At 34.5% G+C, this 13,355-nt stretch overlaps 1 protein-coding gene across 1 annotated transcript in view; it reads right to left on the bottom strand.

Annotated features, from left to right (window-relative positions):
* LOC121370295 (single-minded homolog 1-A-like) overlaps positions 1-13,355 on the bottom strand; it is a 71,198-nt gene that overhangs the window by 13,853 nt on the left and 43,990 nt on the right. The window contains exons 4-7 of the mRNA XM_041495433.1: positions 8,626-8,702; positions 3,094-3,183; positions 2,349-2,457; positions 1,615-1,700 (exon numbers count right to left, since the gene is read on the bottom strand). Coding sequence (XP_041351367.1) covers positions 1,615-1,700; positions 2,349-2,457; positions 3,094-3,183; positions 8,626-8,702 — 362 coding nt within the window. The remainder of the gene's footprint in view (positions 1-1,614; positions 1,701-2,348; positions 2,458-3,093; positions 3,184-8,625; positions 8,703-13,355) is intronic.

The following is a 13,355-nucleotide window of genomic DNA, read 5'->3' as shown; positions in this document are numbered from 1 at the left end:
AGTGGTGTCACAGAGCAAAACAGTATCAACCAGAAATGGTGTGTTATACAGAAATAGTATGCTATAGAGAAGTGGTGTCACAGAGCAAAACAGTATCAAAGAGTGTGATATACTGAAACAGTATGCTATAGAGAAGTGGTGTCACAGAGCAAAACAGTATCAACCAGAAATGGTGTGTTATACAGAAATAGTATGCTATAGAGAAGTGGTGTCACAGAGCAAAACAGTATCAAAGAGCGTGTTATACTGAAACAGTATGCTATAGAGAAGTGGTGTCACAGAGCAAAACAGTATCAAACAGAAATGGTGTTATACAGAAATAGTATGCTGTAGTGAAATGGTGTCATAGAGAAAATTAGTATCAAAGATAAATTATGTTATACAAAAACAGTATATTATAGAGAAATGGTTTCATAGAGCAAAATAAGTATCAAAGAGAAATGGTGTGTAATACAGAAACAGTATGTTATATAGAAATGGTTTCATAGAGCAAAGGTATGAAAGCAAAATGGTGTGTAGCACAAAAACAGTATACCATAGACAAATGGTATCACAGAGCAAAACAAGTATCAACGTGAAATTGTGTGTTATACAAAAACAAAATACTATAGAGAAATGGTGTCATAGAGCAAAACAGTATCAAAGAAAAATAGTGTCATAGAGAACCTGTATGCTATAGAGAAATGGAAGTAGAAAATACAAGAGAGAAAACAGTAGTGCCTTACAGAGAATCAAAGTGCTACAATAAACAATGTACAGTAGTGAAATAATAATTAAATACCACTTATTTTAAAATATATCAAGAAAACAACATTGAAACAATTTGTACAGTTTAAAGGGTTAACGTTTTTTTTTTCAAACATACAAACATTAAAAAAAAAAAAAAAAAATTGAAAGTTATAGAGAACTACTGCTAACATATTATGTTTATAATATTAGAAAACTTCCGCATTGTGTATTTTTTTATGAATTAATTGTGTTCGTTTTTATTTTTGTTTTATCTTTTGAAAAATAAGGAAGTTGGGAATTACGCAAATAGAGCTTTAACACACCGAAACACAAACTACCCCGTCGGCCATTACGTTGGGTGAATGACTGGATAAAAGGAAGGTATCCGTGACAATTCATTATTATTTCATCTGTACTTGAGATATAACCGGGAGGTCAGGTCGCTATCAAAGAATCACAATTTAAGTAATGAGCAAACGCAGCTCGCTTCTGCCTCTTCACACTGACTTGTGACCTCGCCGATTCTCGTGGACTAGTCACGTGGCACGGTGGGTGTGACGTTACCATAGCATTGGGGATAACTTCTTCCCACATAAAAACGTGGTTTTGCATTGTGCAATATAATTACTCCAGGCATCCATTTCATCAATTTAACATGCTAAATGAATTCAGATTGTTGCAGATAAATACGCACATACGTACATACACATACAGACAGAAGGACGGACGGACGAAAGAACAGGAATACGTTCAGCCAACATTGGTCTTTACGGTATACAATGAAACGAACGCCCACTTTGGGAAGCAGTGAGTATATTTTACAAACGTTTAGCGAATAACGACTAACTAAACGTAGACCAGGTTACGAAACAACGTATTACTTACTTTGTATCCACCCGACGTGAGACCAGCGTTTCGTTTGGCAAGAACACACTTCATCCTTAGAAAGAATGTTCTCTCCATTTCAATATCTGACAAAACACAGGAAACACAAAGTTAAACAGCAACACATCTCACTTCAGTTCATAACATTATGTAGGTAGTATCTTTAAAATGACGTCTCTTTACTACGTCAAACTGTAGATGACTTGTCAGAGGAGATGTGGTCTCTTAATTGAGTTGGTCGATTGAATAGGTTTGGGTACATATCAGAACAAGTCATTCTCATGTTATATTGTCAACTCAAGCATTCGTCATAAATAATCTACCTGATACAAAATGTATTACCATATCGTAATATAAAAGAAAACACTAGAAATGTGTGTGTATTTCGTAATATATAGGAGTGATATGTGTGGTATAGTATACCTTGCAATATATAGGAGTGATACGAGTGGTATAATATACCTTGTAATATACGGGTGTGATACGGGTGGTATAATATACCTTGTAATATACGGGTGTGATACGAGTCGTATAATATGCCTTATAATATATGGGTTTGATACGGGTGGTATAATATACCTTGTACTATACGGGTGTGATACGGGTGGTATAATATACCTTGTAATATACGTGTGTGATACGGGTGGTATAATATGCATGTGTACTTGTAATGTGGGTATGATACGGGTGGTATACCTTGAATATACAGGTATGATACAGGTGGTATAATATACCTTGTAATATGTGGGTGTGATACGGGTGGTGGACGGTGAGTACGGCGGTCATCTCGTCGTGATCTGCCGGGTGGATGTACTCGTAAATACTGTTACCCGTCAACTCCACCTGCAACACAGTCAATGATATTACGATGAAAACAGCAATAGTACATTTTAAAATAGAACTGTTATAAAACTTACTAACACATTCTAGCTCATATATAGTTACACAAGGTAGAGTAAGAAATATATTTTACACAGTTGTAACAGTTAACTTACGTTATGTCCTTCGTTTACATCCCAGGACGCTACGTCCATCCTAACATGTCTGTAAGAGGACTGCCACTCACAAGAGTGGGGTTTTTAATAATCAAAACGTGCACAATACAGAGCTCACTGGATACTGAAACAGTGTGAAGACATGCACACATGAATCACTGTCAAAACAGTGATGATACCACATCTGCCGTGTTAAGGCAAGAGGCTATTAGTGATAATCAGGCACAAAATATTGTCAGATTATCAGAAACATCTTCCTGAAATGCAAATTGTGAAAACAAAATCATTCATTCAACTGCTTAATACATTCTTTACCAGATAGATAAAAGGCACAAAAGGAGATTTTATCAGAATTATTAATTCACCTATTGCTGCCTTTTTACCATAGCAGGACAAGAGTGTTCACGAAAGGTGGGGATATACAAATATTCATTTCAATATATGTGTTTCAGTCTCGAGTTTAAAACCAACAATGCGAGCCTACCTGAGACAAACCAAGATGGACAGACGCCGTTTCAGAGATGTACATGATCTTCCCATCTGGAGCAACCACGAAGATGAAGCCGTCCAGAGTCTGAAAACAAAATATCGTCATGACAATGCAAATATCGTCATGGAAACACACAAAAAAACATCGTCATGGCAACAAAAAACATCGTCATGGCAAAACAAAAAACATCGTCGTCACACCAAGCGTATCTCTATTGGACAAAAAGTTCTGTACTGTTTCTATTATAGTATATTAATATACAAAGCAATGAAAAATGTTATCATGACAACAGCAGCATTTCCACTCAGAACAGGTTATATATATTTTTTAATCTAATTCCGTGCTTAACCTTTTTCCGTTTTAATGACCAAAAAGTCCTATACGGTTCTTGTTGTTTCAAATATACTATCTGAAATTATTTTAAGCATATTGATTTTGTTATGAGTTTAAAGAAAGTGATATCATCATGAATGAAAGAGTTTGATAAATGTAGGCAATATAACTGAAGAGCCGCTGCAAGATTTCCTAATATTTTACTATTGACGTATTATTTAAGTTATTTAACAATGCATTACTGACTTGAGAAAGATTTGACCGTTGAAATGTGTAGCTATTTAACAATAATTATATTACTGACTTGAGAAATATTTTACCGTTGATATGTGTAGTTATTTAACAATACATTACTGACTTGAGAAATATTTTACCGTTGATATGTGTAGTTATTTAACAATGCATTACTGACTTGAGAAATATTTTACCGTTGAAATGTGTAGTTATTAACAATACATTACTGATTTGAGAAAGATTTTACCGTTGAAATGTGAAGTTATTTAACAAGACATTACTGACTAGAGTTAACCAACTGTCTTCTTGAGTTTCTTGAAACAACAAGAAAAGCGTCAAAGTTATGCTCTTGATTGTGATACACGAGCCATCCGACAGTAATATATTACAACCTAGTCCATGTTTCACTTTGATACATCCAATTGTAATACTTATTATCACTGCTATATTCAGTTGTAATTATTATCACTGATATCAATTATTTGCAGATTTATTACAATTTGTCCTTGCTCTTATACACTGTAAATAACAATTCATTCCACATTTGTCTATATTTGACACATAATTTTGAGTCAAAACTACATCATTTCTTATTGTGTTTTCTTTTCATCTTTGTTTCTTTCATTCATTAATATTTTAATTGTTCTTAAACATTTGCAAATAGTAGCATACAATATCTTATAATTCCGTCAAATACTAATATAACGATTGGTGTTAGTTACTAAAGTGGGGACATTGGTATGTCTCGGCAAACTTTTCAGTAGATCATGGCCGGAATCATACTTCTGTCACTCTTTAAAACAAATGTCATCATTAAATAATATTATTTTTTGCGAGTATTTGAACAAACATCCTCTTTTAATTTGTAAATATATTTTCTAATGGCAGAGTTCAGGGGTGGGTTTTTAAATAGTATTACGCTATCACACTTATGTCACGTTCTTCTTTGTAATCATTTATTTATTTCATTTACTGGCACCAAATTATACACGATCAAATGTTGTATGATCAATTCAAGTAAGTCGATGTTTGATAGATTTTTGAAAATAATTATGTTTCACATCTGTGACCGTCGCGACAGCGTGTGCGGATTAACGACACGGCTGCGGTTCATATAGACGATTTGCCAGTCGGTGTGTGTGGCCGAAACAAGAGGATACAACATACAACCTACTCCCCTCCAACCCCAATCAGACTGCAAAATGCAAATTAGGATACAAAAATAAAAGACCATTAAGAAGATAACTAGTTTTGATTTTGTAGACTTGATTTCCGTTCTCACTGCTCCTGATCCCGAAAAGAAAACGAAATAGTATTTTAGTTTATGTTTAAGAACAGGTATGTGATATGTGCGTAAAACATATTATATAGGAAGTTGTATCACATTACATTGAATCTGATTTGATCTGGTTTCGATTCATTTCAATTCATTCCATTGTGCTGCATATCGTTGCATTGCATTGCATTGCACTGACCTGCTTTCCCCTGTGTTGTGTTGCCTTGCATTGCAATGCAATGCACTGCACTGCATTACATTACATTACATTACATTACATTACATTACAGTACATTACACTACAGTATTATTATTTATTAATAACTATAAATAAATAAAAGAGTAATGTTTTAAGTGAAAACATCCAGCATTGCTCTGATAACAGTATATAGAAACATAAAGAAAATTCTCTTCTTAATCGTTTAAGGAGTTTTAGACTTTTATGAACTACTCGGTTGCCGCTTCCCTTCCCCAAACAAAAAATCCTAGCCACGGCCCTTATGTAGTGTATTGTCACAACTAGTTACGACTGACATTGGGAAAACTATCCAGATTATGTGATCAACATCATGGACTGTCAAATGCCATGAACATCGGTGTAGTGTGGTTCAAATCCCACCAATATACACTAATTCTATTTGAATTCTACCGTTGCAGTAAACAAAGACACCTTTCGGACCATGGCCACACGTTAACGGTCTCATTTCTGCTCTGAAGTCATATCAAGAAACAGAACTAACTCTATTGCTATGAACAGCATATCAGTCTGAACGACAAAACTGTTATCCAAAACCAAACCCGTACTTCTGCATAATGCAGTGTCGAATGAGTATTTGACAAAATAGTGGTTGATTCCGTGAATCTCTATCTAGTGTCTAGTCCATAGATATGATATCTTTAACTGGACAATACATTAATACTAGCCTAGCTGTCACTAGGGGCAGTATCTGAACATTACTATGATCTGTTAGTTTCACTGTCAGCTGTAGATGTCACTACAAGTTGTAAATGTGACTAGTAGTTGTAACTGTTAGTGGTAGTTTTAACTGATCCTCTAGTAGTAACTGTCATTAATAGCTATAACTGTCACTAGACGCTGTATCTGCCACTAGTAGTTGTATTATTGTTATTAGTTGTAACTGTCACTAATGGTTGTATTTGTTACTAACAATTACAGCTGTTACTAGCAGATATAGTTATGACTAGCACATATAGCTGTCAATAGTAGGTGTAGTGGTAACTAGTAGGTGTAGCTGTAACTAGTAGGTGTAGCTGTAACTAGTAGCTGTATCTGTATCGTCATTATCGGTTGTAACTGTCACTAAAGGCTGAAACTGTTATTAATAACTGTACCTGTCACTTGTAGCTATAACTGTTACTATTAATTGTAATCGGCAGCAATAGCCGTAGCTATCACCAACAGCTGCAACTGCCGTGTGTAGCTCTATCTTTCATTGTCAGTTTTAAATGTCAACAGCAGTACATGTCACTATTTGTTGTAATTCACAGTGAGCGACTAATACGAAATTGCTGTATGTGTCACTATTAGCTGTATATGTCACTGATAGCTGTAGCTGTTACTATTAGCTGTGGTTCTGTGTTCTTTGTATGGCGGGGTTTTTTTAACGTTCAATAAAGAATGAGTTGGCATTGGTCGTGTTGAAAGTGGCGGAGGACGTGACGGCTGGAAGAGGGGGTGCTCTTCAGGCTCGACGCAAGGAGAGAATCATTTAGGAAGAGCTCTTCACTGGCGAGAAATCCCACTTTACTTCCTGGCCGATTACTAGCCTAGTTTAATCGATTTTCAAGAGACCGGTGTCGAAGAACAAATAACCAACACAAATCTCATGAATAGATAATTTGAAATGTCAGTAATTCGCCATTGTACGAGCACGAGTTATGCCAGGTCACGCGCGCGCGAGGCTGGAGAGCAGACGATAAACCAGCGTGACGTATTGTGTTCCCATCTCGTTCACGTGCGACCCTGGGTCATTAGAGGAGTCCGTATAGGGAACGACGATGATAAATGTTATCGAAAAGACGGGGGGAGAAGACACTGATTCCCCCTTGTAATGTCTTCGTTTAAACCATCCAGGTTGGTATTGCGACACGGTGTGGACGGGAATTCGGCTTTAATCCGACATTTTGATTGACAGGTATTACACAAGACTAAAACTATCGAGACACCCAGCAGTCTCGACATCTCCCGGGCGATCTCCTCGCTTCACAAAAGCCGATAGTCTTCATCACCATAGCCGTGTAGGTTTTGCGCCGCTGGCTTAAAAAATACGAAACCCCGGTTTGATTGTGACATTGCGCTACGTGCTCTCGCATATGATTTGTGTTTTAATGTAACAGTTTATTGTTAATTGCAACTCAAACTTGCCAGTCACTTGAAAAGAGGGATTGTCCAGCGAGGCTACACTTCATCAAAATCATTTAAAGCGCCATTACTGTGTCAGGGGGTTAATATAAAACTTGTAACCGTCTATGGAGCTAATAAAATTAACAGTAATATATGAGCGATTTTGCTAATATTTGTCTTGTGAATGGAACATCGCCCGCCGCGGGTTGTTTGTTCAAACACGCGTGAAATGACTCTTTGTTACGGTTAATTAATTTTGCAGTATGACGTTGTTATGACATCAAAAACTGGTGTTTGATTTGTAGATGCATATGAATAAATGGCTGTTCCTTATCACGTGTAGTGTATCTGTGTTCATATTACGTAAGCTGTGAACATTCCAACATGTTTCCCTTTACACGGATGTCTTATAATCGTTTTGGTCGTGAAAAATGACGATTATACCGTATATATTACAATAACATATTTCTGGCCTGTGGCGTAACCCATTCTCTAATTCTTTGTTATTGTTCGGGGGGGGGGGGGGGGGGGGGGGGGGGGTCCGTTAAATTTAGTGTTACATTTTGTATATCAGAGGTCGTGGTATGTGTGCCCTGTCTGTGGGAATGTGCGTGTTATAAAAGCGTCCTGTAATGTTTTTCCTCTGACGACTACGTGTGAGACTTTCCAAACGTGTCACATCCAGCAGCCGATGATTAATAAATCAATGTGCTCTTGTGGTGTCGTTAACAAATTTAATTGTGGCATTGTAGTTAAGCCATTGGTATTAAAGCTGGTTAAATACAAAGTTCGCATCCGGAACAGGCATCGACAAAGAGAGAGTTTTAATGGCTCATGTTGGGATGTGTAAGATCACTACACCAACATCTCGCTTACTAACCAACAACTATTAACCCGCTGTCCTCGACAGACAGCCCGGATAGTTGAGGTGTGTACTCGGGTTAGCGTGCTTTGAGTAAATTGTATAATATATGCACCAAAATCAAGTTAAAATTAAAAAAATTAATATATTTAGAAAAAACATAAGACAGACAAATCATAATACTAATACTAATACGATTGTAATATTTGACGAAATAAAAATAATAATAGTAGTCAGGTCAAAGCATTGTCTCCAGATCCTACACAGTTTTCAGTGACAGAAACGCACTGGGTTTGAAAGAAAAAATAAAATATGTTTAAATGATTCCACCATCGCTTGTTAAAGTTCTTACAAGTTAAAACTACAGTGCAATGTGCAATAGGACAAACATCGTATTTACTATTTGTATATGCATGCGTGCAATAACGTAATGTTCTATTTTTAGAAGTTTTTTACCTGCAGTAAATGAGATCCAAGTTCCTTCTCCAGGGGAGTTCTAGGGGGCGACCTCTGACCCCAGGCCTCACCCAGACCTACAATATAACAAAACAAGACAATGGATAATAATATCAATAACACAGTATAAAATTAAATTTGAAAAAATAACAGAAATAAATTATTACAACAGAAATAATATTGAAACAAATAGAAAGAAAATATTGCATAACAGTGAAAATAACATATAAGAAAATATAAACAAGATATTGTAATAGCAAACAAAATTCGAATATTGTAAGAGAATGAAAAGAAAATATTATTAAAAAATATATATCGTAAGATAATAATAACAATTATAAAAATAAATAGAGGATATTGCACGGTCAAATATGATTTATATCTCATCGAGTGAAGTTTGCAATCATATCTCACGAGTCGCGCTTGTGTGACGAGTGTGATATGATTGCAAACTTCACGAGATGAAATATAAATCATATTTGACCAAAAAACATGAAAGATTCTATTTATTATATAACTTTTGGCAATTTACCTTTATTTTTAAAATGCCAGCAGCAAAATAGTTCCGGCTTTCTTACAGTGAGGATAACACTTTCTACAGTGACGATAACACATTTTAGAGTGAAATAGTGAACTTTTCACTCTAAAATGTGTTATCGTCGCTGAGTGACTGATAACACTTTTATTTCACTGATATTTTAAGATATTTCACTAAATGTTATACAATAAAATATCAGTAAAAAACGAAATATAAGTAGATTGAGGCAATAGAAATAACAGTATATATAGTTTAATTCAAATATGTTTCTGTTTCTTTTTGTTTTGTTTTTTCTTCTTTTGTTTTCGTTTTGTTCTACGATATATTTCTGTGATATAAAGATTTTATTTATTTTATTACATTCTGTTGTAAATGTTAATATAATTTGAGTACTATTTTAACGATAGTTATTGTCAGTCCAACTTATGAAGATATTTGTGAATTGAGTGAGGTTTTAAGTGCCTGTTTGACTTATGTTGTTTCTTGTTATTGTTGTGGGTGGAGGGGGGTCTCAAATTCAAAATGGTACATTTTTACTGGGCGAAAAGGCTTAGGTTAAGATTGGTCTTGCTTTGCAAAGCAATAATTAGTAGGCCTTATAGCGTTTGACAATCTGCCACTATTTCGTAGCTAGGCTGTAAAGATTACATGTATTTATTTACTTATTATTTATTTATTTATTATATAACATTTAGTGAAATATCTTAAAATATCAGTGAAATAAAAATATTATCAGTCACTCAGTGACAATAACACATTTTAGATTGACAATTTCACTATTTCACTCTAAAATGTGTTATCGTCACTGTAGAAAATGATATCTTCACTGTAAGAACTATTTTGTTGCTGGCATTTTAAAAATAAAGGTAAATTGCCCAAAGTTCTATAATAAATAGAAAATTTCATGTTTTTTGTCAAATATGATTGATATCTCATCTCGTGAAGTTTGTTATCATATCACACTCGTCGCGCAAGCACAACTCGTGAGATATAATTGCAAACTTCATTCAGTGAGATAAAAATCATATCTGTCAAAAACATGAAATATCCTCTATTTATTTATTTATTTATTTACATGTAATTATTTGTTTATTGCATTCTTTATTTATTTTTAATTATTATTTTTAATTATTATAATGATTATTATTATTATTATTATTTATTATTATTATTATTATTATTATTATTATTTATGTCTAAGTTCAAAGAAATTCCTGTAGTTAAGTGTAGATTTATATGACGTCTATGATATGTAGATTGACATACTATTTCTAAGTTTCTTGCCGTATCTGAATCACACCAAAGATACGCCTCTGAGCGTGTTCTACTTTCTGTATGAAAATACGTTTAAGTGTATTCGCCAGTGTTTCCCAGTGTTTCAATTACAAACACAAACAATGATATGACTAGCGATACACGATTATGCCCCGTCACTAACACCGCTCTCTAGAGCTGTAAGTTAAAAATGTTATCTCTAAAACATAACGTTGTTTTCGGGAGATGTACGGATTTATTGCCCCGCTGTACGCTCGGATAAGACTCGGATTAAGCGAGTTCGAGTTACACAAACTGATACAGCTGTAAAGAGATAGCACGTAAACAAAGTGTTATCACTCTAATATTACACTGTCGTTCGCATAACGGCCAGTCGTTGTGAAACGTCAAATACGAGGAATTATAATATATACCAACATAAATATATAGTTTAAGGTTAAAAAGTTAGTTACATTGACTTCGCTAATTTTTATGTAAAATGTAATCATAAAAAAAAAATATAATAATAATTATAATTAATATTTAAAAATATATATTATTATTGCTTGTAAACATGTATATGTACTTTCAAATATAAATCATAAATATAATTACAGATAATACTAAAAGTGTATTTGTGCCCAGCTATTTTTTCTGAACAGTACTGTTATTTCAAAGTTATTATTATTATTATTATTATTATTATTATTATTATTATTATTACTTTTATATAAATATTTTCAAATGAAAAACATAATTTTAATTTTAAATTATACTACAAGTGTATGTTTTGTGCGAAACTATTTGGCTTGAACATTAGTAAAATATGACGGTAGGGGGCGCAGAACATATTTGATTCTGTATACTTCAGTTTTTTGTGCGTGTATGCGTGCTTGCGGGCGAGCATATCTATGAACATGCCCGCTCTACGTTTTAACAATAAAATGAGGCATACATCCCTGGAATAACTTGGCTTGGCGACTCACTTTTACGCTTACTGGTTGAACACTAAGTGACTCTTTGGAAATATACAAAATTAAATTTCCATCTTTGTAACCCAACTGCTGCAGTAACCGTCCCAAAGCAAAGTTCAGTAACTTCTTTGCACATAAATCTTAAGACACGACAAATGGCGCACGAGTTTACAGTTATAGGTTTACTTTTGAATGCTGTGCAATTTGTAAAAAGGTAAACATTTAGCACAACGTAAAATTATTGAAGGAGATATTTATAATTCTAAATGTTTGGGGAAACATAAATTTCTAGTTTTCGTAAAATTGTTTTACACTTTTTGTTAACTATTTCCATTATTGTGGCAATAATATATTTTGGTCATTCGTTTCATTGACATCAAAAAGTACAATATTTTTGGCGCCTAAAACAAAAACATTGAAGCCAAACGTTTACACTATCGATAAATCATATGCATGTCGAAATGCACACGCTGAATGAACTGTCATTTGTTTATCTAACTTTTGGACTTTTTACTGGGATTTTTTCTTTTGATAGCAGGATGAATAAAATAACTGCTCAGACCTACTTGGAAATACTTTTCGAAAACGTTTCGCGGCATTCGTAATTTTAACCTTCTTACGATAAAACCAATATCTTAAGGCAGTATGGACCTTGGTTTTTTCATTTAGCTATATAGTACAGGCCTAAGGAATAAAATAACCTTGTTTCTGATCACAGCGCTGAAGAGTGACCGGAAACAGTAACCAGCGAGGAGAGGAGAGAACGTCATTAATTATGAATCGGTTTGGTTATTTGATAACGTGTCCGCCATTATCCTCTTTGCTCACACCAAGGTTTTGATTGGATCAGCGCAAATACCAGATCCGGTTTCAGCCCAATTTGACTACAATCAAGTGGAATGAACCAACTAGCTGCCGATCATAACGGGATCAGTTTCCAAGACGTTAAACAACCCCTCACGTTCATCATAATCTTTAAAAAATATATTATATCAACTTTACTGTGTATAACACTATAATAATACAACACATTCCTATCAGACAAAATCGGTCGTTTTGTGTCATTACATATTACAGACATTTCTCCCATCAAAAGCAGTCTAAAATATTCTGAGACACAATTAAGAGAAGAGTCTCGTAGAGAGAGAGAGAGAGAGAGAGAGAGAGAGAGAGAGAGAGAGAGAGAGAGAGAGAGAGAGAGAGACAGAGACAGAGACAGAGACACAGAGAGAGACACAGAGACAGCGAGAGACAGAAACAGAGACAGAGAGATAGACAGACAGAGGGAGGAGGAAAAGAAGACGAGACAGACAAGCATCTTCAGGTTTGGTAACCATGGCAATGATACCATCAAAGACAAAAGAAAAAAGAAATCACCGCTATTTTAGCTACAATAAAAAATATAAATAAATCCATTAAAAACGCTTTAATATGTAAATTCTCCATTTTCAAATTGTAGTACAGCATGTGAAATTGTATTACAGCATACTAAATTTTATCAATGCTTGCGGAATATTGTCACAGCATATGGAATTTTATCACAGCATGCGATATTACATTATTGCACTATCGTCGGAGCATGCTAACCATTTATCTAAACATGAGAAATCGTATCACAATATGCGTACGGTGTTTCAATGACAGAAATAGTTTTCATGATAGCAGTTACGTTCTTCAAGACAAGGAACAATTTGTCAACCAGCATCATACGACGGCCATATTAGGTAGAATAAGTGACAGGCCGTTATTACAGACGACTTGTGAATGTGATAGTTTCAGAACATGAGATATTATGTTGAGAAAACATTCCTGTTACGTGATATCTTTGGTATCAGTTATTAACAAATATTTATGTTTCTCCTAAAGCTTATGCCATTTTTACTCCATCCCTCTTTGATATTGTATCAGTTTTTATTCTTTATATCCTTTCCCTGGAGTTGCCTTGACAATTTGTATTTTTGTTA

This window comes from Gigantopelta aegis, chromosome 4 (assembly GCF_016097555.1).
Source record: "Gigantopelta aegis isolate Gae_Host chromosome 4, Gae_host_genome, whole genome shotgun sequence".
Lineage (NCBI taxonomy): Eukaryota > Metazoa > Mollusca > Gastropoda > Neomphalida > Peltospiridae > Gigantopelta > Gigantopelta aegis.
The sequence above is the reverse complement of the archived record's forward strand: the minus strand, read 5'-3'. Positions and strand labels throughout refer to the sequence as shown.